This window comes from Pristiophorus japonicus, chromosome 2 (assembly GCF_044704955.1).
Source record: "Pristiophorus japonicus isolate sPriJap1 chromosome 2, sPriJap1.hap1, whole genome shotgun sequence".
NCBI classification, from domain to species: domain Eukaryota; kingdom Metazoa; phylum Chordata; class Chondrichthyes; family Pristiophoridae; genus Pristiophorus; species Pristiophorus japonicus.
In genome coordinates this window covers 293,810,116-293,836,285 of record NC_091978.1, presented here as the reverse complement: position 1 = coordinate 293,836,285, position 26,170 = coordinate 293,810,116, and the positions used below count along the sequence as shown (strand labels likewise).

Sequence of the window (26,170 nt, the reverse complement as noted above, 5' to 3'; positions counted from 1 at the left end):
TCTGCCAATCACATCCCCCCCAGAGCTCTGTGTCCTTGCCAACCGTGATGTTGAAGTCACCGAGGAGGATCAGTTTGTCGCCCATGGGGACGCAGGACAGGGATTTTTCGAGGTTGGTGCAAAAACTCTCTTTGGCCTCATCAGTTGCATCGAGTGTCGGGGCGTATGCACTGATGCCTTGCGCACTGGTTCCGGGATAGTGTGAGTCGAAGCGTCACGAGGCGTTCGTTAGCCCCACAGGGGGAGTCTTTGAGGCAGTCAATCAGCTCCTTTTGATGGCAAAGCCAACTCCATGGAGGTGGCATTCTTCTTCTGGTTTTCCTTTCCAGAAGATGTAACCTCCACCTTGTTCCTTGAGCTGGCTTTCCCCTGCCTGCCGGGTCTCGCTTAGGGCTGCGATGTCGATATCAAAGCGTCTAAGTTCCCGGGCAACTATGGCGATGCGGTGCTCCGGCTTGTCGCTGCTGCGGTTGTCCATGAAGGTCCTGACGTTCCAGGTCCTGAACTTCAAGTTAACAAGTGGAAGATGCCTGTGCGTGAGTTCTTTTAACATGGGGTGGTCGTTGCACACCAGCTACTACACGGGCTTAGCTGAGCGAGGTCGTGATCCGGTGGCAAGGGGGTCCAAGACGATTGGAGACCAGGCACTGCTATATGGGCCTAGTTGTCCACGGCGAGATGTTGGCCGCAGGCTCGGCGCTGGGTAGCACCCTTGATGGTAGGTGATCCGAGGCCTGATTGGGGACAGGCACTGGGAGGGTCAGTGGCCCACCAGGGTTCAGGGTGGGAGGGCAGGGGGATCATAGCCATGGAACTCACCACATGTTGGAGGTGGAGAAGAGACCAGGTCGCCAGTGGGGAAGGGGTGCTTCAGTCGTGGCTGAAGGAGGAGGGGAGGCCAATCGCTGACGTGGCTTCAGTCGTCCTTGAGGAAAGAGGTCATCTGTCGCCACGGGAGGTCCAGCCGTCGTGGAGGAAAGGCCCATCTGCTGTAGCTGGAGGTGTTCCGATCAGATCACCGCAGGGGGGGTGCGGGGATTGGAGGCCTGATAGCCTGGTCCAGGTTGAGGACGCCACCGTTGGAGGTTGCCGGGGGACGTCGCTGGGCGCTGGAGATCGCCGGGGGTCGTTGATGGGTGATGTGGTCGGAAGCCTGCAGTAGGCCCGAATGGCCCGAACTCGGACTCGCAGGGTTGAGACTACGGTAAGGGTTTGGATTTACGTGCTTAGACCCCTTATTAGGGTCTATTTGATTAGGGCAGTTTTAGACAGCGGAAGGAGGGAGGTTGGGGGGTGGAAAGATTGTCGAGAGCTGGTGGGAATTGTTTGGAGTGGGGGGAGCTCCCTAGGGACCTACCGCTCCGGCGGCCATCTTCCGTTATGATGCTCTCTACCAATTTGCTTTTACACTCCTTGAATGCTGTGTCACATTCTTCTGACCACTTCCAATGGACTTTGTTTTCAATAGTTCATTCAATGGGTGTAACCCTGTAGCCAAATTTGGTAGGAACTTCTCATTATTCAAAAGACCCTGCCGCAGAGATTTGTTGAAGCCAGTTCATTGGATATATTCAAGAGGGAGTTAGATATGGCCCTTACGGCGAAGGGGATCAAGGGGTATGGAGAGAAAGCAGGAAAGGGGTACTGAAGGAATGATCAACCATGATCTTATTGAATGGTGGTGCAGGCTCGAGGGGCCGAATGGTCTACTCCTGCACCTATTTTCTATGTTTCTATGTAAAAATGATCGAAGTTCAGTGACATTTCAGATGCATTTCAGATTGCATCCAGCTTTCCCTTGGTTGGATGTAAACCATTTTTGTCTACTCTGTACCCTAAGTACTCCATTGAGTTTTGAAATAACTCACACTTGTGAGCAGTCACTCGTACTCTGTGCTTCTCTAGCGCAGTTTGAGGACTTCATTCAATATGTTATGAATTTGCTCATTTGGTGCTGAAATTAGTATGTCATCTAAATAACATGCTACCCATTCAATACCTTGCAAAATCTGGTTCATCACCCCTTGGAATATGGCGGGGACAGAAGACACTCCAAATGATAGCCTATTAAATTGATATAGGCCTCGATGAGTACTTATAGTCAAGCATGCCTTGGATTCCTCATCTAGTTCAAGTTATAAGTAGGCATTAATAAGATCCAACTTTGAGAAGATCTGACCACCTGTCAGTGTTGTGAAAAAATCTGCTACATTTGGCAATGTATTGGGGAGATTACCCTCTAGAACCTGGTTTACGGTTACTTTATAATCAACACACAACCTTACCATACCATCGGACTTAGGTACAACAACAATGGGTGTAGCCCAATTACATCGCTCTGTCTTACAAATAATGCTCTCAGTCTCTAGTCTTTTGAGTTCTAGCTCAACTTTCTCCTTGAGTGCATATGATACGGGACGTGGCTTGCAGTAAACCGATCTAGTGTCCTTCTGTACCCTGACACTCGCCTTGAAGCCTTGGATCGGATTGCCTGTTTCGCAGAACACCTTCGGATAATTCTTGATGACATCATCCTTTGATGCAAATCGCATTTCAACACGAAAAATCTCACTCCAATCCAGCTTCAGTAATCCCAACCAATTTCTTCCTAGTATGGCAGGCTTGTCTCCTGCCACTACTAAGAGAGGCAAGCTCTGAAATTGATCCTTGTATTTCACCGGTACGGTGATATGACCTACCACAGGACTGTTCTCTCCCGAGTAGCCGCGCAGCTCTATCTTGGATTTCTCCAATGGGAAATCATGCAATTTGTCGAGGTATAGTGATTCCAGTTCTACACTCACGGATGCACCAGTGTATCCATGGGTATCTTGGTTCCTGCAACATCTACGTGGATGATACTTTTTGAATCGCTGTTCGATACCCTCGTGCTCCTGATGATGTGCAGCTTTAAAACCACCTCGTCCTGTTGTTTTTCTTCCATTCTATGTAATCTCTGGGGATTTCTACTTACAGCTTTGAAAGTTGATTTACTCTTCAGTCGACATGCCTTCGCAAAATGCTCACTTTATCCTGCGGAACAAACACTCAAATTTGTCCATATGTGAAGCAATGTGTTGTCCCAGCCACCAATAACATGACTTCAATGCTCTTACCACTGTCAGTTGCTGAGACCTTGTGGCCCAACTGCCTTTTACTTTTAACCTGCAGGCGATTCACCACGGTTGTCTATCGACTGGAAATGGGACGAAGTTCTCGGGAATATTGGTCGGCCATGTCCATTGACATAGCTGTCTGACAAGCTAAATCAAAAGTCAAGTTAGGAGTTGTCAGTAACTTTCTTCTGATCGTATCACTTGTCATCCCACAAACAAAGCGGTCACGCAATGCTCGGTCCTGAAAGTTTCCGAAATTACAGTGAATAGATAGCTTTTTAAATGCTACAATATAGTCACTGATAACTGATCTTGTGTTCCGAAACGATGACTTTCAGCAATTTCCAGGGGCTCAGGACTGCAGTGAAGTATCTGCTTAAGAGATATGTCCTTTGGCTTGACAGGCACAAGCAAATTTTTCAGGGCTTCATACACCTCGGGGCCCTGCTTCAGTTAAGAAAATAGCTCATTTTCTTTTCAACACCACCTGGTTATGGTTTTCATCATCGGGGACTTCGATTATACTATTTGTGGTGATAAACATTTCTAGCCGTTCCACGTAAACTCTGAAACTTTCACTGTCGTGTTGAAACTCCCCCAAACGCCCTATTATTCCCAAATGCACGGCCATCTGGACTCTGGCAGTTCAGTCAAGTGTGCTTGTAATTTACCTTGGAATTTTAGCTGTTAATCAAAACAGAGAAGCTCTCAAAGTCTCTGTCAGATGGCTGAATCATCCACCAACAAAAGTTTCAGCTTTGTTAACCGATGATCCCATTTTCATCACCAAATGTTGTTTTCAGTATGACATCACAAACGCACAGGTTGTAAGATGGCTGGAAGCCCAGTCTGATGACACCCTCTTTATTGTTGTAAACAGCAATGGCTGCAGTGCCACAGTAGTCGACTGGGTGGAGCTATATATATTACAATATCTTTTTAACTTTCAATACACTGCAATGAATTTAAAACTGTCTAGATTGAAGAATGGTGGAATGACGAGTGTGCTGGTGCTCTCATGTGCTGTCCCATGCAGAGCAGGAAGAGGGTTTGTGTCTGTTATTCTCTGCACAGCATGCAACTGTTCATGGCATCAAGGAACACACCAAGAAAAGAAGCCACAAGGAATGAGGAAATAGGGGCAGGGAAAGATGCCTGAGAGATGGTTCCCTACCTTTCACTTCAGTTGTGAAGTGATGTACACTCTGGGGAATAAATTTTAAATTAAGAGACAAGAGGGTGAATTATAAACATTGTTTAAATCATCCCAAAGACCTTTGTTTCTCATAAGTTATGAGATTCTCCTTACTCAAAAGATAAATCTGGCACCATTCCTATTGTGTATCTTTTTATTTATGATGTATCTGTTTCATAACACAAAACACATGAGAATTGATTTGTCTATTTTGTTGCATCATGATATTCACAACCCACAATAATCAAAATGAATTGAGGAGGAGTTAAACTTTATGTCTTTGTCATACTTTCTGTGGGGTGTATAAATGATTTGTCATGTTTTAGATCTCCCTCCATATGAATGTTGAGGAGCTGGAAACAACAATAATGCTAATACTTTAATTCTGTTTAAAGAATGAGTCTTATCAGAATTTTAAACATTCTGATGTGCCCCTGATACTCAGTTTCCTATTCGCTCCTCTTTTAGACTATGGATGAAATTTCCTTGGTACTCTTGATCTTTGAGAGACCATCCTGGGGCCTTGGGTGTAATGACAGTTTGTTGACAAAAGAATGTGGGAACTTCATAAAGAATTACTTTTATGTTGAAAGATACAATGCATTTCACCATCAAATGAAATAACATTTTAAAGGCATAAGTACATTAGGGGTCATGTATTGGCATGGACACTGATGCACTGAAAAAGAATAGAATTCAGTTCAAATGTGTAAAAAGAAAACTTTGATTTTATTTTAGTTTGAAAAATAAAATAACTTGTTACACTTTAAGTAGTTATTCGTCAATAAAAGTGTTACCAGTTGCCCACTGCATATATTGAGATAAAGCAAATGAGTTATTTTTAAAGGTATAGGCCAGAATTTTCTCAAGGAAGGTAGGTTGGGGGCGGGGGGCCTCCGAGGCGGACGGGAAACCCGGCGGGATCTAATTTGAATGTGAGGCCTCGGGCTTCCCGCCCACAGCTAGCCAGCTTGAGAGGATGGTTGGATGCGGTCAAGTAGGCCTCGTTTGCGAGGGGTCGGTCCAGGGCAGGGATCGTGGGAGGGAGGGAGGGCTGGCAATCAGCAAGGTTATTGGGGGTGGGGGGGTGGGGGGATGGGGTGGTCGGCAATTGGGGGGAGGGGGGGGGGGGGGAGAGAAAGAGAGGATTGGCGGGGAGCAGCAGGATCAGCAAACGATTAGGGGGAATCTGGGTGGTCGGGGATCAGCAGGCAGGGAGGGAATCGGGGTTCGCAGTGTGGGGGGGATCGAGGATTGCGGGGGGATCGGAGATCGGGTGGGTGTGGAGGGTCAGCAGGGGGGGCCCTCAGGATCAGGGCCGGCCACTGGATGATTGTGACAGGCCTCATTGTCATTATGAGGAGGGGGGCGGTGGAGATGAGACAATCCGGAGAATGCAATATGAGGCCTCGCGAAGGGGGCGGTGTGTATGGTCAGGATCCTGGATCCTGGATCCAGGAAGTAGGTATAAAGCCTCCTGAATCCAACAGTTCCCGCCTCGCTTTTACTGCCAGGTTTCACGAATAGAGTGAAACCCGTCCCCAGGCAGTTAAATTCAAAATGGACGGAGAGAAAGAGGTTTCCAGCCTCTCAACAATATTTAAATTGAGGTAATGCCCCCGGAAATGGGTGGGATCAGGTCAAGTATCCCATTTTTACTGTCTCCCACGCTCCAAACCCACCCATTTGTTATAGGAAAATTCTGGTCACAATCTTTCAAAGCAAAACAATACACTGTTTCTTCTTTGATTCTTGAATGTAGAATCTTTGATGTCAGCTATTCAAGTTGCACATGCGGGCATTTAAATAGTGTAGATGCCAATCATTTGCTTAACATCTGTTTTCCAGGACTTTTCCAAACCACTTCAGATGAATTCTGCAACCTTTATGCAGCAAAGGATAGTGGGATGTGCTTTCCAGACTCTCCCAGAAAACAAGTGCAAGGACCAGGTTCCAACTATTTAAACCAGATGGATGAATACCACAAAATGGAACAGATCAACAGGTTCAAAAAGATAACTGTTGTTTGCTTTAGAATAGTCTTTGTAGTCATGACACTGAACCAACTACCCTGTCAGCTTAACTGCACTTTTGTGCTGCCAGGTGGTTTGCTTTGTCATAGAACCTTAACAAAATTTAAAACATTGTTGAAGTGTATTAGCAGAATAAGTAATGTTCTCCCTGTAGTGAATTCCTTTCTGTTGTAGTTACATATGTATGTGCATGCTATTTTTACTTTTTTATGGCTGAACACTTTTTGTTTTTAAAAAAAATACTAGGAGGGCTGAACGATATTGACCACTTTAACCACAGGATCTCCTATTGTAGTAGTACAATTAAGTTTAGTAGTACAATGTGTTGGTGGCAGGATGTGATTTTCCCACTCACAATTCCTCACACAGTCAGTTCCTATTATTGGCTGTTGTTGAAGAAGGTGCAAAATGAGATCCAGGTAAATACCCTCAGAGAGGGGATACAGCTAGAACCAGTTACGTGTCCCAGGAAGAACAAACAAAAAAGGCAGATAATAATTGTTAAAAGTTGCAAAGAAAGAAAGTCATATCACATGTAAGAGAATCAGAAGTTTTGTAACCCTTGCTAATATATGATTAAAGTAATACTACTTCTTGGGCAGTCCCTCGGAGTCGAGGATGACTTGCTTGCATGCTAGAAATTAGTTCTCGGGTGACTGAAGATTCCAATGTGGGACCTACAGTCTCTTTCACAGGTGGGGCAGACGGTGGTTGGAGGAACGGGTAGGTGGGGTGCCTGGGTTGCGACACGCTCCTTGCACAATCGACGCTTGGCTTCAGCTTGTTCTCGGCAATGAGACTTGAGGTGTTCAGCGCCTTCCTGGATGCTTTTCCTCCACTTTGGGCAGTCTTGGGCCAGGGATTTCCAGGTGTCGGTGGGGATGTTGCACTTTTTCAAGGAGACTTTGAGGATGTCCTTGAAACGTTTCCTCTGCTCACCTGGGGCTCACTTGCTGTGTTGAAGAGTAATACTATAATTGGAACTGTGGATCATTTATTGCTTATTTCACAGTATATCATTCTCTGAACACTTTTTTTCTTTTTTTAAAAAAAAAAATCCTACTGAAATTATATTGCAGCCCTATTATAGTTAATCATACAGTTCTGTTGGTATCTTTGAATGATCTCATCAGTGTTGTATTTGTTGTGGATCAATAATGAAACATGTGACACAAAAGCTACAACTCTGCTGGTGACCTGTTTCAAACATAATTCTTGTTTATTATGAACGTTTTAAAAGGTTACTACTTTGGGTAGTGTGGCACAGTGCACATGTACACCACAAATGTGATATACTACTGGGTTGTAGCACAGAATGGTAGATTGATTGGTGGTCTTGGTGCTCATAATTCCCATGAATGAGTTCCATAACTCAGCTAGGGTAGTGAAGAAATTGGAGAGAATGTGCAGAGGGAGCACAGAGCAGCACCAAAACAGCCCAATTTTGCACAACAGTAATACAATAATACACCAGTGCTAATAAATGCTGTGCTTAAGTTTGTGACTTAGCCTTTGTTGTTCTTATAGAGCTGAGAATCAGCAGTGGGGTAATAAGGGGCTAAAGTCTGTCAGGATTATAAATTTTAACAAAAGATTGATGCTTTTTACAAAAGTTCAGTTTTGGTTCCGTTCCTAATTAAACTGGCTGATGTCAGAACCATTCATCTGCTTGTATTCCCCTTCTTGGCGGTCCCACGCTCCAGTATTTGCTGCATATTTAAATTAAGGGAGGATGAACCTACATCGCAGGTCACATTGACTGCAACGTTTGCGCACAGCATGCTGCATGAAGCTCTGACTTGAAAGTGGCAGTTTTATCTGCCATTACCGTGACCTTACAACTTCAGTGCGATAATTTAATGGGGGCATTACTGGTTCACCAGTGCATCATGCGCCATGCTATTGCTAGGTGGTGTCAAGATAGAAGAAGGGCTCTTGGCCACGTCGGTCCATGGATGAGGAGACACCGAAGACATCTGGGTTTACAGGCACCAATGCTCATATCTCCAGCTCTCTGTGGAGCAGTGTGTGAGAAAGCTGCGCTTCCAAAAGGAAGTGCTGATAGAGATATGTCATCTCCTACAGAGACCTTACAGTGCCAACAGGACTGTGCTGCCCGTCGCAGTGAAGGTGACTGTGGCATTAGCTTCCAGGCAGCAGTAGGGGACACGAGCAGCATCTCTCAATACCCTGCACATCGCAGCATTTGACATTTCACAACGGCTCTGTAGGCCCGCAGAATGGACTTCATAAAGTTCCCAATGACAGTTATAGCCAGAATGAGCAGGCACATAGAAACATAGAAAATAGGTGCAGGAGTAGGCCATTCGGCCCTTCTAGCCTGCACCGCCATTCAATGAGTTCATGGCTGAACATGCAACTTCAGTACCCCATTCCTGCTTTCTCACCATACCCCTTGATTCCCCTAGTAGTAAGGACTTCATCTAACTCCTTTTTGAATATATTTAGTGAATTGGCCTCAACAACTTTCTGTGGTAGAGAATTCCACAGGTTCACCACTCTCTGGGTGAAGAAATTCCTCCTCATCTCGGTCCTAAATGGCTTCCCCCTTATCCTTAGACTGTGTCCCCTGGTTCTGGACTTCCCCAACATTGGGAACATTCTTCCTGCATCTAACCTGTCTAACCCCGTCAGAATTTTAAATGTTTCTATGAGGTCCCCTCTCATTCTTCTGAACTCCAGTGAATACAAGCCCAGTTGATCCAATCTTTCTTGATAGGTCAGTCCCGCCATCCCGGGAATCAGTCTGGTGAACCTTCGCTGCACTCCCTCAATAGCAAGAATGTCCTTCCTCAGGTTAGGAGACCAAAACTGTACACAATACTCCAGGTGTGGCTTCACCAAGACCCTGTACAATTGTAGCAACACCTCCCTGCCCCTGTACTCAAATCCCCTCGCTATCGAGGCCAACATGCCATTTGCTTTCTTAACCGCCTGCTGCACCTGCATGCCAACCTTCAATGACTGATGTACCATGACACCCAGGTCTCTTTGCACCTCCCCTTTTCCTAATCTGTCACCATTCAGATAATAGTCTGTCTCTCTGTTTTTACCACCAAAGTGGATAACCTCACATTTATCCACATTATACTTCATCTGCCATGCATTTGCCCACTCACCTAACCTATCCAAGTCGCTCTGCAGCCTCATAGCATCCTCCTCGCAGCTCACACTGCCACCCAACTTAGTGTCATCTGCAAATTTGGAGATACTACATTTAATCCCCTCGTCTAAATCATTAATGTACAGTGTAAACAGCTGGGGCCCCAGCACAGAACCTTGCAGTACCCCACTAGTCACTGCCTGCCATTCTGAAAAGTCCCCATTTACTCCTACTCTTTGCTTCCTGTCTGACAACCAGTTCTCAATCCATGTCAGCACACTACCCCCAATCCCATGTGCTTTAACTTTGCACATTAATCTCTTGTGTGGGACCTTGTCGAAAGCCTTCTGAAAGTCCAAATATACCACATCAACTGGTTCTCCCTTGTCCACTCTACTGGAAACATCCTCAAAAAATTCCAGAAGATTTGTCAAGCATGATTTCCCTTTCACAAATCCATGCTGACTTGGACCATCCTATTACCTCTTTCCAAATGCACTGCTATGACATCCTTAATAATTGATTCCATCATTTTACCCACTACCGATGTCAGGCTGACCGGTCTATAATTCCCTGTTTTCTCTCTCCTTTTTTAAAAAGTGGGGTTACATTGGCTACCCTCCACTCCATAGGAACTGATCCAGAGTCAATGGAATGTTGGAAAATGACTGTCAATGCATCCACTATTTCCAAGGCCACCTCCTTAAGTACTCTGGGATGCAGTCCATCAGGCCCTGGGGATTTATCTGCCTTCAATCCCATCAATTTCCCCAACACAATTTCCCGACTAATAAGGATTTCCCTCAGTTCCTCCTCCTTACTAGACCCTCCGACCCCTTTTATATCCGGAAGGTTGTTTGTGTCGTCCTCAGTGAATACCGAACCAAAGTACTTGTTCAATTGGTCCGCCATTTCTTTGTTCCCCGTTATGACTTCCCCTGATTCTGACTGCAGGGGACCTACGTTTGTCTTTACTAACCTTTTTCTCTTTACATATCTATAGAAACTTTTGCAATCCGTCTTAATGTTCCTTGCAAGCTTCTTCTCGTACTCCATTTTCCCTGCCCTAATCAAACCCTTTGTCCTCCTCTGCTGAGTTCTAAATTTCTCCCAGTCCCCGGGTTCGCTGCTATTTCTGGCCAATTTGTATGCCACTTCCTTGGCTTTAATACTATCCCTGATTTCCCTTGATAGCCACGGTTGAGCCACCTTCCCTTTTTTATTTTTACACCAGACAGGAATGTACAATTGTTGTAGTTCATCCATGCGGTCTCTAAATGTCTGCCATTGCCCATCCACAGTCAACCCCTTAAGTATCATTCGCCAATCTATCCTAGCCAATTCACGCCTCATACCTTCAAAGTTAGCCTTCTTTAAGTTCTGGACCATGGTCTCTGAATTAACTGTTTCATTCTCCATCCTAATGCAGAATTCCACCATATTATGGTCACTCTTCCCCAAGGGGCCTCCCACAATGAGATTGCTAATTAATCCTCTCTCATTACACAACACCCAGTCTAAGATGGCCTCCCCCCTAGTTGGTTCCTCGACATATTGGTCTAAAAAACCATCCCTTATGCACTCCAGGAAATCCTTCTCCACCGTATTGCTTCCAGTTTGGTTAACCCAATCTATGTGCATATTAAAGTCACCCATTATAACTGCTGCACCTTTATTGCACGCATGGGTTTGGCAGAATTGCGGGCTTCCCAAGGGTTCAAGGAGTCATTGACTGCACACACATTGCCTTGCGAGAGCACCGTTACACAACTCTGAGGTATTCAGAACCCAAAAGGGATACCACTCCCTAAATGTGTAGCTGGTGTACGTCCACACGCAGCGCATCCTCGCAGTGAATGCCCGCTATCTTGTGTGAGAGCACTGTGTCTCAATTGTTTCAGCGACCAAGGGGAACGACGTGGCTGACTGCTCGGGGACAAAGGATATGGCCTAGCCACCTGGCTCATGAACCCCCTCCGCAACCCCACGACAGAAGTGGAGCAGCACTATGATGAGAGCCATGCAGCCACCCGCAACATCATCGAACAGACATTTGGGGTGCTCAAGCAGCGATTCTAATGCCTACACCACTCTGGGGGCAACTTTCAATACTCCCCTCAACAGGTCTCCAAATTCATTGTAGTGTGCTGCATGCTGCACAATTTGGCCATCATGAGGGCCAGGCATTGCCAGTGGGGATTGCAGGCCCACCTCGGGAGGAGGAAGGCGTCAAAGAGGAGCCTGGTGGGGCCCCCATTGAACAGTCACACCATCCACTGGTGGGAGGAGAAACAGCGTGCCCTCTGTCTTCCCTTCTCCTGCACCATCTCTCCAACTGTGATCGAAATGGACTAGTGCATCTGCGCATGCGCAAAAGAAATTGCCATGCCTTGAAGTTTCGCCTGGGCCCGGGGGAGATTGGAACATTTCTGTGCATGCACGAAATGTAGATCTTTTTTAATGCCGTGATTTTCAGCTTCAGCGGAAAAACTCTCTGGTGTAGAGCCTGATTTTGCACCCCTGATTATCGAACCTCAGTTTCTGCCCAATTTCACAGACAAGGGGGCAAACATTTTCCAGGTGGTATCTGAATATCCTCCCCCAAAATCTCAAAAGGTGAAAATCCAGCCCATAATATATTCATTTAACATTCACTGGTATGGAATCTTAAAAATACTGACCATGTGTGTAGAACAAAGTTTGATGTTCGACTTCTTGCTTTAACATCTAATGCCGTGCCTGTCAGTTTTAAAATATAAACCTCTGGGAAATTTATTTTGAAAACATGTAACCTAGACATAATACAATATCCAACATCATTCATTTAATGGTTAGAATATCATACTCTTGAAATTCCTTTAAAACACTCATGCCTTCATGGGTTGTCAACCTTTCACACCCGTGAAATATGTGATGTCCCCTGGGCCTCCGTTGCTATATTGCAGACCACTTCAGCATTGAAATTCTTATGAAATGACTTATTACTGAGATGACTGTCTACAATGTGACGTTGGTTTCTGCATTTGGTTTCCAATCCAATTCTGATGGTCCAAGGCCAAAATCTAATCCAAACTTTGATTTCCTCAATTGGTGGTAGTCCTCTGTAGTCAGTGGCTTTTGTCATCAGAAACTAAAGTGCTGAAAACTCCACCCTGCTTCTTACATTTTGTTTATACATAGTTTAACTGTATGGAGAAAATGTAATAAAAATGTTGTAGGTTCTTGAATAGTTACAGCAGTCTAATTGTTGTAAAAAGTGATATTTTTATATTCATATGGTAAGAAATGTAATTACAAGAAAAAGAGTTGTTTTTGCACCAATTGCCAGAAACAAAACACACTCAAGTCAGGTGTTAAATCTCAGAATAGCAACTCCCGCTGATTCAGTGTGACATTTCAATTTTCCATATCTGTAAGATTTAGGCAAGTATTATCACTACAATACCAGTGAGAGTGAAAAACATTGAGCACCAACCTGATTACAGCAGTTCCACACAAATGGACATCTCTTGAACTTGAAGTACAATGTGAACATATGCTGAGTACTTGTGCATGTGCAATGGTGTTCCCTGCTTCAGAGGAAGTGACACATTGTCTGCCAACAGAGGAGCAGACTTACTCAAGCAAGTAGGCAGAGGGTAGCTTCATTACGTGCTGCAGCGTTGTAACATGATTGGCATTGGATTCTGGCCCATTGCACCAGGTCCAGCTGCTGTGCTGGAATCAATATAGCACTACTCCAGTGACAGACACGAGACTCCCAAAGCAAGCGCTCTACTCTGAACTAGCCCATGGCAAACGAACCAAAGGTGGGCAGAGGAAACATTACAAGGACACCCTCAAAGCCTCCCTGATAAAGTGCGACATCCCCACTGACACCTGGGAGTCCTTGGCCAAAGACCGCCCTAAGTGGTGGAAGTGCATTCGGGAGGGCGCTGAGCTCCTCGAGTATCGTCGCCGAGAGCATGCAGAAATCAAGCGCAGGCAGCGGAAGGAGCGTGCGGCAAACCAGGCTCCCTGCTCACCCTTTCCCTCAACAACTATCTGCCCCACCTGTGACGGAGACTGTGGTTCTTGTATTGGACTGTACAGCCACCTAAGGACTCATGCTAAGAGTGGAAGCAAGTCTTCCTCGATCCCAAGGGACTGCCCATGATTCCAGTGTCAGACCACCACCTTGGGTTGATCTCATTATGTCAGTGGAAGGGTGCAACTGCTGCAGTTTATGTGTTGGCACTTTTATATAATTAATTATCTACAGAACTTATACCAATATTGGCATAATTTCACTACAGAAACTATAGTGTAATAAGGGCATTCATGCTGACCACTGACATTGAATAATTTTGTGGATGGAATTCCATCAGAAATTTCAAGGATTCAAACTAGTTAAACTTATCCCAGAGGTGAGACTTTTGAAGAAACCGGCTGGCTTATTTCAAAGCTGAATGTATAAAAGAAAAATACGTTTCAGTCGATTGAACTTTGAAAATTTGCTGAGTACTTGATATATTTTTTCCTTTTGTATTCTTGTGTTTTTTGAAGTAACCAAGATAACCCAAATTGTTTTCTGGATTAAATAAATTCAGTCGTCATCGGAGATAATGAAATACTTTATTATTTGTTTAGAAAACATAAAAAAAATTGTTACTGCTTCCATGAAGTATCCAGTGGACTCGGGCAGCCTACTGGACTAGTGCATTGTGGGGATGGATCGCAAAGACTCTTCATCTTGGAAAAGGAAGGTTTTGTAAAAATTTACACTGCTGATGGAGAATTACTGAAGGAATCATTCCTCGACATTCACAAGCAGGTCCAGAGTGGAATAAAGGTTGGCATTTTCTCTCTAAATTGTGTTCATCCATGATAATTTATCCATTATTAGAAGTTCGATAGAGTGAAAAATGGTCTTCATTAGAAAAAAGTCAGGCCTCATTGCCAATGTCCATGTCTATTAATGGTAACTTGTCACTTTAACAACTTAATACAAATTTACCAGATTTAGCCAAACTTTACGTTTCTCCTTGTTAGTTGCTGAGATACATTCAAAAATCGGAATGGTCAAAAGTCCCCAATGTAACCAGTGAATAGCTGAGCCATACAGAACAAGGAGGTCCAACTTTCTTCCCCGGAGCAGTGTACTATTAATGGTACAGAAACTGCAATTGGTCTTTGCACTCTTGTGATAGAGAAAATTGGGATGTTGAATAATTCCTGTTGGAAGTGTGCTGTGTAAATGTTAAAACTCCACACTGTGCCAGGAAACCCGAACTTCCAGGTTTCCCGCAGTCCGGGTCTGTGCACCTTGCGGGTGATAAACTGGAAAATCCGATCCGAGGTGTTTGCTCACGAGATGGAGAATGAAGGAGAGTCATCTTTTTCTTATGCAATTTGAAGCAACCAGTTACAATGCAATATTAATGAAGCAGATCATGAGATTGCCATGTAGTCTTGTGAATGCTATGTGGAAAAATTTAAGAAATGAGAAAATAACTTCATTTACTTTTTAAAAATTCAGCATACAAATCTAAAATCACTTCTGGACGCTCAATGAGCAAAGGAATTGCCTGGTGTAGCAATAAGCTATGCAATCCAGAAGATTTAACTCTTAGTCTGAGGTTGATGATCTTGATTGCGGCAGCAGGCCTCAGTGCTCCGAAGCTAGGATGGGGAAAAATTAGCCACAGCTCTGACTCCAATTGCTATCCAGTGACCTCTTCTGGAAAGTGTGTGTGGATGTCGGGTGAAGGCAGGATGCACATGAGTAATTGTGAAGAACACCATGGTTAGATAGTCGACTAACACTCGCTGTCTAGCTACCTGTTTGAGGTACCTAAAAAGCTACTGCAGCACAAGTTTAAAAAAAAATAACATTAAATTGCAAATCCTTCCATAGAACTTTAAAAGATTACAGCACAGAAGGAGACCATTTGGCTTATCACATCTGTGTCAGTTCTTAAACTAATCCCGCTGCCCTTTTCTCTCCTGATAGCTTTGTATCTTCAGCAGCTTCACATATTTATCCAATTTTCCCTTAAAAGGCCTAATGGTTTCTGCCTCCATCACACCCACAGCAAAGTATTCCATGTTACAACACTGTATACAATGAAATTACTCCTGACCTCTCTCCTCACTCCATTAATAATTTTAAATTGGCGACTCCCTTGTCACTATCAAAGCGTTTCATTATTTAAAAAATATCTCTTAAATATCATCAGCCTTCTCTGCTGCAGTGAAAATATTTCTAGTACCTGAAGGCTTCTCTCATAATAACAGTTTCCCATCCCTGGAATCATTTTCGTGAATCACTATGATTTTAATGTCCATTCTATAATGGGATGCCAAAAACATTATTCCTAACTGTGGTCTGATCAATATTTTCATGACTTCATTATTCATGTACTCTATGCCCCTAGTTATAAAACCCAGAATTCTATTGGCCTTTTTATGCTTTATCAGGGGATTATGTATTTGAACTCCTAGGTCACTCTGATCATGAAAAGATCCTGAAGGGTGTGCATTAAGTGTATGCTCCTATTTCCTTCATTTTACACCATATGTCTAAACTTTTCTAACAAGCCTTTGAATCATCTCCGTAAATGCCTTCTGAAAATCCCTGTATAGTACTTCTACTGCATTTCCTTTATTTATCCAATCTGCTCTTTCAAAAATCTGGTAAATTTGTCAAAAACTACTTGCCTTTAACAAATACTTGCTGACGATCATGGAATCGAAGAAATTTACAGCATGGAAGGCGACCATTTCGGCCCATCGTGTCCGCGCCGATGAACGAAGAGCTATCCAGCCTAATCCTACTTTCCAGCTCTTGGTCTGTAGCCCTGTAGGTTACGGCACTTCAAGTGCACATCCAAGTACTTTTTAAATGTGGTGAGGGTTTCTGCCTCTACCACCCTTTCAGGCAGTGAATTCTAGATCCCCACTATTGTCTGGGTGAAGAAATTTCCCCTCAAAGGCCCTCTTAAACTTTCTACCAATTACTTTAAATCTATGCCCCCTGGTTGTTGACCCCTCTGCTGAGAGAAATAGGTCCGCCCTAATTTTATACACTTCAATAAGGTCTCCCTTGAGCCTCCTCTGTTCCAAAGAAAACAACCCCAACCTATCCAATCTTTCCTCATAGCTAAAATTCTCCAGCAACATCCTTGTAAATCTCCTCTGTACCCTATCTAGTGCAATAACATCCTTCCTGTAATGTGGTGACCAGAACTGCACACAGTACTCTAGCTGTGGCCGAGCTAGTGTTTTTACAGTTCAAGCATAACCTCCCTGTTCTTGTATTCTGTGCCTCAGCTAATAAAGGCAAGTATTCCGTATACCTTCTTAACCACCTTATCTACCTGGCCTGCTACTTTCAGAGATCTATGGACATGCAATCCAAAGTGTCCTACCATTTAATGTATATTCCCTTGCCTTGTTAGAACTCCCCAAATGCATTACCTCACACTTCTCCAGATTGAATTCCATTTGCCACTGTTCTACCCACCTGACCAGTTCATTGATATCTTCCTGCAGCCTACACCTTTCTTTTTCATTATTATCCACACAGTCGATTTTAGTATCATCTGCAAACTTCTTAATCATACCCCCTACATTTAAGTCTGAATCATTGATGTATACCACAAAACACAAGGGACCTAGTACTGAGCCCTGCGGAACCCCACTGGAAGCAGCCTTCCAGTCACACAAACACCCATCAACCATTACCTTTTGCTTCCTACCTCTGAGCCAATTTTAGATCCAACTTGCCACTTTGCCCTGGATCCCATGGGCTTTTATGTTTGTGACCAGTCTGCCATGTGGGACCGCGTCTAAAGCCTTGCTAAAATCCATATACACTACATCAAATGCACTACCCACATCGACCCTCCTTGTTATCTCCTCAAAAAATTCAGTCAAGTTAGTCAGACACGACCTTCCCTTAACAAATCAATGCTGACTCTTTGATTAATCGTGTATTTCTAAAGGAAGATTTATCTTGTCCCTCAGAATTTTTTTCCAATAATTTTCCCACCACCGAGGCTCGGCTGACTGGCCTTTAATTACTCAGTCTATCCCTTTCTACTTTTTTTAACAATGGTACAACATTAGCAGTCCTCTAATCCTCTGGCACCACAGCTGTAGCCAGAGAGGACTGGAACATGATGGCCAGAGCTCTGCTATTACCTCTCTTGCTTCTCGTTAACAGCCTGGGATACATTTCATCTGGGTCTGGGGATTTATTCACTGTCAAAGATGATAAACCCCTTAATACTTCTCTCTCTTTTTATTTCATCTAACATTTCACAGTCCTCCTCCCTGATTGCAATGTCTGCATCGCCCCTCTCTTGTGAAAATCGACGCAAAGTATTAATTGAGAACCATACCCACGTCTTTCGCTTCCACACACACATTACCTTTGTGGTCCTACTCTTTTGTTATCGTTGCTCTTAATATATTTATAAAACATCTTTGGGGTTTCCTTGATTTTACTTGCCAAAATGTTTTCATGCTCTCTTTGCTTGCTTAATTTCCTTTTTAATTTCACCCCTGCACTTTCTATACTCCGTTAGAGTTTCTGCAGTATTGAGCCCTTGGTATCTGTCATAAGCCTCCTTTTGTTTTCTTTATCCTTGACATCCAGGGGGCTCTAGATTTGTTAGTCCCACCCTTTTATTTAAGGGAACATATTTGCTCTGAATTCTCCGGATCTCCTGGTTGAATGCCTCTGACACTCATTTACCTTCAAGTAGCTGTTTCCAGTCCACTATGGCTAAATCACCTCTCAGCTTATCAAAATTGGCTTTTCCTCAATTGAGAACTTTTATTCCTGGTCTATCTTTGTTCTTTTTCACAACTCCCCTAAATCTAGCTGAATTATGATCTCGAGCACCAAAATGCTCTCCCACTGATGCCCCTTCCACATGCCCAGCTTCATTCCCTAAAATTAAGTCCAGAACCGCCCCCTCTCCTTTTGGGTTTGCTACATACTGGCTAAAACAGTTCTCCTGAATACATTTTAGCAATTCCGCACCCTCTATATCTTTCACGCTAATTTTGTCCCAGTTAATATTAGGGTAGTTGAAATCCCTTGATATTACTGCCCTTTAATTTTTGCACTTTTCCAAAATTTGCCTATATATTTGCTCTTCTATCTCCCTCTGGCTGGGGGTCTATAGTACACTCCTAGCAATGTGATCACCATTTTTTATTCTTCAATTCGATCCATATGGTCTCATTTGATGATCCTTCTAACATATTATCCCTCTTCATAGCTGTAATTGTTTCTTTAATCAATACTGCAACCCCCTCCTCCTTTTTTATCCCTTCTCTATCCGTATGAAAACCCTGCGACCAGGAATGTTGAGCTCCCATACCTGCCCTTCTTTCAGCTATGTCTCAGTAATAGCTCTGTCATACTCCCAAGTATCTATCTGTGCTCTCAGCTCATTTGCCTTATTCCCGAAACCATTTAGCACTGCCAAACTTCCTTGTTTATTTTCTAGCCCTTGTTTCCTCTCTCTCCCAAATTCACTTTCTACTGTTTTGTTTTACAATTCCAGCTTTGCTTCTTTCCCTACTGAATCTATTCTCAGGTTCCCATTATCCTGATTAATTGATTAATTTCTAAATACTAATTGTGTCATGAATTATGGATTCTAAAAGTTTGTCCACAACTGGCATGATATTAAATGTTCTATAGTTCCTTTGTCTTAAATTGCTGACTATTTTGAATCTGTCTGAATATTCTCACATCTATAGGAATTGATACGTCACAATAATAATTTTCAAAATATTTCATCTTTTAGCTAAATTTCATAAATGCTCTTGTCTCATCAGTTGCTGGACTCCATTTAAAAATGTTCATGCACACATTTCTGAGTCTCCCTTTGACACATCTCTAAGTGCTTTTACACTACAGTTATGGTTTTGGTGCAATATTCCAACAACAAAACTGATACCAAAGGTGCAGTATAAAAGTGACGAAAGTATATCTGAGATTTGCACCATTAGCAAGATCACCTGGAAGAGTTGATCTTGTAGTGGTCACAATATGCATCAGCTGTTGTACAAAGCAGCTGTTGTGAGCCTACCAAGTGAGTTTTGATGTTTGAAAAAAACAAATTCTGCTAGCCCGCTATCCACATTTTAATGGTTAAAAGGAGTTGACAGGATTGTCCCCTTTTTTTCAATTAGTAAAACTACCACCAGCTAGTCAGCAGCAAACAAGCAACACTCCTTTCATGCATTGTGCATGGGGCCCTGCCTTTCCCAACTCTATAACAATATGAACGGGCTGGATAAACCATGACTCACTACTCGAATTGATGTTGCAAATGAAATTACTTCTTCACCCTTGTAGTAGGAAAGTAGTTTACATTGCAATTAATTTTCTTTTGTGACACCGTAGCATGCGGCAAAAATATTATTTTCTAACATGGAGACAGGCATAGTTTGCACTCCACAATGGTGGAGCTCTGTACAATTTCATCAGGCTATTGAAGTACATGCAAATGAATAACAACCAATGGGTAGAGCACCTGACTGAATCATCAAAGTACAAAAGAAGAAAACAAAAGGAAAAAGTCAGGAAAGAAATGGCTACCATGCAGTTTCTAGTAGAGAAAATTATTAAAAACAGGAATAAAGATTATTTAGGATATGCACACAATTTCTACGGTAGTTACGTTCTCTCTGGGAAGGGCAGGAATGGTTCCAAAAATAAGTATCAAATAAAATGTGCCGACTGCAGACTGAAATAAAATTATGTAAAAAAAAAAGGGGGGAGTAGATTGAACTGCCGGTAATATTAACAAATAACTGGTTGAAACTTGATGGGTCCAGACAGTCCACCTCTGGCCACTATCTAACAGAAAATGGCAAATTTCAAGAGAAAGTGAAAATACGGGAGGGGGCAGATATCTGACATTACTGAAGGCAAGGCCGAAATAACAAAGATCGTCCTTATGCAGTTCTTTATTCCAGCTCCTTCCACACTATCCCTCCCAACTCACATTTTTCTAGTCAACTTTTAAAATCCATCCTTGTCCAAATGTAGAAAATCTTTCTAAAATGGGTCTTCAAACATGACATACTCTTTCTGAGAAGAGCATATCCTCATTGCCTGAGCTTTCATGAATTCTGTGAGTTGTACATACAAGGAGTTGCCTTCTCTGATGTCCCATGAGTGAAGAGAAGTCAGCAAATAGATGCTACCCAACAGCAGTCAAGACTCAACCAGCAAGGTATCTTCTCAGAGTTGCTAACAAACTGGAAATCTGGCGATATCTTGTTAATAATAGGGCCAGAGGATTCCAACCATAAAGAGATTTGCTGTAATTGTTCTTTCCCCTCATGGACCAGAGCAGGCAACTCCTTTTCTGTACAACCCATAGAATCAAGGATGGATTTTAAACCAAACAAAAGAAGTTAATGTAAATGATAACCCATTGTATCAGTGACTTTTAAAGGTTATCCAGCTCTTGCAACTGCTTCTTCAATTTGTTGTTCTTGAACATTTTTTCGAACTGGAGTAAATCTTATTTAATTTGTCTTTCTAAACTAGCTTGATTGTCAATTATTTTTGAATGCAGGGTTTAATTTTGTTGATGGATCTCTATTTGAAACTTAAATTTAGCCTTTGTACGTGAAATATAAAGTAATTTAGAAAATTCTTTGGCCTAGAAATTTTTGGCATGTGTGGGGCGCAGGGATCAATCCTTGCGCCTGAATGGTGAGGCTCGTTGCGCACTCAATATTGGGCCTCATTACTATCGAGCCAATGAGCTGCGGGCAGTAACAGATTGATCGCAACTGGGGCGAGATGTGAGACAACCTGATCGGGAAGGGGATCAACCCAGTCAGAACAGAGGGAATTGGTCAGGGGGCGGAGGTGAGGTAGAGGCAGCAAGCGGGAGGGAGGAGGTGGTGACTGGCAAGAGTCCTGCGTTCTTTAAATGTGAGATTGGGAGGAGCACATCTCCACCTTCAGGTAAGTATATTTTAAACACTTTCCTTGTTGGTTGTGGCCTGCAGGTGGGCCCTTTAGACCTGGTTTTCTTGAGTGCTGTTGGTGCCTTAGGAAAAACCAATCTTGCAGTGGAGACCTCCAAACAGACATTAGGCACTTTGCAAATAAGGAGCCTATCACCTGTTTCAGGTCCGGGCACTGCACGCCAAATTGCCTGCTGGCACGCTTCCAAATCATAATGAGCGTGTACTTCCTGTCCGCCATATTGGAGGCTCAGGAGCCCGTCTAGCACTCAAAAAACAGGAACTACACTTGAATTTCAAGGCTTTTATCTCAGTTCAATATTTTTTTTTGTTTTCAGTTGGCTAAAACACACCTTTTTCTAACTGTGTTAATGTGGTAAATGATTTCCTAAGTGTGCAATATAAATCAGAGAAGTTTGCACAGAACTTCATTAAATAAGGAGATTGGGTGCAGACATTTCAAAAATCTGACTAACTGAACCATCCCAGAAAAAAAGGGCTTTGGGCTTGCTCTTACAGGGTGGAGACAGGAAAAACATGCTTACTGATTTCACAAGCCCAGACTGGAATAGAAGCACCTTTCCCCAAGGCCTGACAAAAAAAAAACTTACCACCCATGCTTAAACATTGCTTAAAATCTAGCCTTTGGAATGTGATCGGTAAAGATCCTATATAATGAGAGTTTGGGCAGTCTCTATCCAGATTGTAATGGGCATAAGTCCTTAATTCAGTTCTGATGGACAATCTCACTCAGACATGCCACAGAATGGCAGTGGGAGGAATTGGTAAAAAATGTCACACTGGAGTAGAGTGGAGTGCTCTTCTGAGGTTGGGATGAAGCATATTTCCCCTGTACCCTCTTTCTTCCTAACTCCTCTGGAGCAAGCTCTAGCTTTTTCCCAGCAAAGAGCTTACAACGAAGCCCGTTTGAAAAATAGGAGCATCATCGACTAGACATTTGGCTTCTCAAACAATAGTACACAATTATAGAAGGTATACTAGAGCCACGGAAAAGAACAACGTAGATTCACTAGGATATTATAGGGATGAATGGATATAATAGTTTTTTTAAACCGCTATTTTCTCTAGGATTAAGGGGATTTAATGGAAGTTTCACCACTTATGAAAAGGGTAAATAGTCAAATATTATTTCCACTTGGCGAATCACTATACCATTAATGTCCTGCATGACCCTGAGCTGAAGTTCAAATCTCAATTCTAGTCCATAAGCAAGACTGCTTATCTCCATTTCATAAAACCTCTCCCACACCATTATTGCCTCCAGACTTGACTTTTTGAACATATCTAGAAAATCCAACTCAATCAAAACTCTGCCACTCACATCCTATCCTGCACAAATCCCTACTCCTCCTTCATCTTCATTCTCGACAACTTCCATTGGATGTCTGTCCACCCACATTAACTTAAAAACCCACGTCCTCATTTATAAATACCTCCCTAGCCTCATTCTATACTATAGCTGTGCAACCATCTCATAAAGCTTAGCTTGTATCGTCTGTTCTTCTGAATCTGGACAATTGTGCTTTCTCCCCCACCGCCTTCCCCTCATCGCCATCAGTGCCTGAGATTTCAGCCATCATGCATTCTAGAATTCTGATAAATTCCTCCCCTTGCCACAACTCTCCCCACCATGAAAAGCCTTCTCAAAGTCTACCTCTTGGACTACTTATTCCGTCAAGTCTCCAGATCATTTTTCTGTTCCTCATTGGTGTCTGACCCACCCTTTTGGGAAGCGGCTTGGAATGTTTCACTTTATTAAAGGTGCCATACAAGTGAAAGTTGTCATTCACAGTCAGAATTATTAGGATATGAAATGCCTTTGGCTATTTGAAATCAAATCAATCATGACATTTTAAGAAGGAATTAGATTAATATCTTTCTTTGGGATTGGAGTAAATAGAATCAGTACAGGCATGATGCCACAAATGGCCTCCTTCTGTAATGAGAATGCTATGATTTATAATCCCTACTGTGTATCTGAGCTTTACATTTCCCTGTTCACTATTTTTTCAAAAAAAGACATGCATAAACAGTGGTGCAATACTAGTAGAAAATAGTGAGACTATCCATCTCTGTTTAGTACTGCTGAGGATTGCTCCTATTCAAAATGGGTTTCAGGTAAATTAGCCTTTTTTTGAATGAAAGATCAATAGCAAATGTAGAATTTAGAATAAGTGCACTTTTTCTGCTACAATTTAAAACGTAAAATATATTTTAGATTACATTTAATAGGTTTCTATTTTTTTTTAAGTTGGATACATTACAGAACTATTTTAACAAATACAGAATTTCAAAAAGGATATGGGTTTAAGTGTTTTTTTCTTCCAAGCATAGAAATCCTCCCAGCTTTCAACTGGGTTTAATTAGTGCTGAATTGTAGGCAATTTTGTGTTTTGAGCTTGCCCCAACTGGGAACTGGGTTCAGACATGTTACTTAAAGACCTTATAGTCAACAGATTTGAGAAGGAGACTTTTATCCCACTTGGTCTAGCTATAAGCTCAGTTCCCAAAGGTGCTAACCTATTGCCTCCACAGGAATGGCAAATGGCAATTGATAAAAAAGCCATATCAATTCTTAATCTGTATGGACAAACACCTATTTCTGCATCAGCTCTTAAAATATTTTGGAGTTGGAATGTAGCATTTGATTTGATAGATCAGTGGTTTTCAATTGTTTGTGTGAGGATGTCTCTGAAAATATTGACACACTCCTACAAACCCGAAAGGAAAACAAATACTGTCATTGCAGAAAACATTATTATTAGGATATTCTATTAATGTATACTAACGTGTCAACAAAGTTAAACAATATGCAAAATAGGGTGTTTAAAATCCAATGGCTATGAAATAACCGTATGACACTAATGCTCATTGTGGATCCCTCGGAATTCTTTTACAAGGCCAGTTTGAAAATCAATGCTGTAGTTAGATTTTCATGTATCCATGCATTTTTCCTACTTCATGGGAATCAATTTTAATTTCCCCTGCCTGATGGTAACCAAGTGGGCAGGGCGGTTAAAATGGAGCGGGAAGTTCACCCATTCCTTTCACGTCCGGATCTGGTTGACTGCAATTTTAAATTGCAGGCAGCTAGTCGACTCAACTCAAGCAAGTGGGGCCCAATTTAAATAGGGCTAGAATTTTGGTTGTCGGCGAAAATGGTAATTTTACTCCAATTACCGTTTTCGCTGCGTTACTGTTTTCGCTGCGTTACTGTTTTTAGGCCTAAATTTCGGCCTTTACTTCTCGGTAAACTTGGCATTGCACGCGCAAACCGCGAGTTTCAGCAACTTTAGTCCGAGGCCAGTAGAGCTATGAGAGAGGCCATGGGAGGGGGGGAAAAAAATTGCAAAATACATTCACAAAACCCTTACCCATGAAAAATAATTTAAAAATAAAAACTTCAACTTACCTTTGTTACAGGCCTTCATAGTTAGCGCTGCTGGCAGGGCTACATCGCAGGTTTGATCCTGTCGATAATCTGGGAATGGCAGAGAGTACCGAAATTACAACGGTAACTCAATCCACGGCATTGCACGTTGTTTCACGTCAGCGCACCTCTCCCCAGCGGTACGTGAAAGCGCCACCGCAAAAAGGTGCCTGAAGGTTCTGTTGACTGGGATTTCGCCACGGAAGGTCAAATCGCGGCAAAAAGTCGGCGAAATTCTAGCCCTATGTGTAGATCGAGTTCCAAGGGCTTAATTGCTGGGCAGCCACTTCCCACTGAATTCTCGTCCATTTTGGTCGGAAAGTCAGCGTGTGGCATGAGGCTTGGCCATTAAAATCATCCAAGCTTCCCTGCTACCGTTCCTATGCTGGCTGGCCGCTTGCTTTGCCGCATTCCCATCCGAGAATTAAAATCGAGCCCAGTGTTTTAATACTTTTTTACTGAAGGGACATGATTTCAGAAAAATAAAGTAATCAAAAATGTTTTTAAAAATATTTAATTTCTCAGATTTCTTTCATCAGGTTAGTTATTAGCTGCTCTCTTTCACTATTTTATACTGAGTTTTAGCACCATTTGCTGATCTGTTGCAGGAACATGCAGACTGCTCCACTGGGGAGGCCTCAGAACAATCTCTTCATCAGTTAGTCAGATTGTTTGTGGTTGAAATAATCATGATAGCAGTTACAAGTAGCTCCAAACTCTGTGTTGTAAAGCACTGTCTTTGTTGGAGATTGTTGTTGATGCATACTATGGATTGAAATTGTGCAAAATCTTATGTCAGTGAAAGAGAAGCCGGATGTTAATTCCAAAAACTTTGCATCAACAAAATGTTATCTTGTCGCTAAGTTATGGGCGATTAATCTAGGTTCCAGGAGTCAGAGGATTGTGTTTTATCATGTTATATGCACATGCTTAGAAGTTAATGTACCATGTTTCCCTCAATAGAGTCCCAAGGTGCCAATTAGCCAAACTTGTTCCAAAATAATGCTCTGTTTGCAAATCATGTTCAGTGTGGGTGTTCCATGACATTCCATGCCACTCATCCCTCAATGGTGATGCTGTGCTTTTCAGTTTTCTGAAAATAACTTTGTGTATATAAGCATATATGGATTTTAGAAATTGACATTGCATTGCATACTTTCCATCACATGCACAGTGATTAAAAGTGAACAAATAAAAGTATCTTCAAAGTATTGCTTGCAGTTTGAGCATAACATGTTGAGTTGCTCAGAGATCTAGGGG

General features: G+C 42.7%; 1 protein-coding gene across 1 annotated transcript in view; it reads left to right on the top strand.

Moving 5' to 3' along the window:
• hhip (hedgehog interacting protein) overlaps positions 1-26,170 on the top strand; it is a 233,580-nt gene that overhangs the window by 15,233 nt on the left and 192,177 nt on the right. The window contains exons 3-4 of the mRNA XM_070865050.1: positions 6,160-6,316; positions 14,098-14,299. Of these exons, the coding sequence (XP_070721151.1) occupies positions 6,160-6,316; positions 14,098-14,299 (359 nt within the window). The remainder of the gene's footprint in view (positions 1-6,159; positions 6,317-14,097; positions 14,300-26,170) is intronic.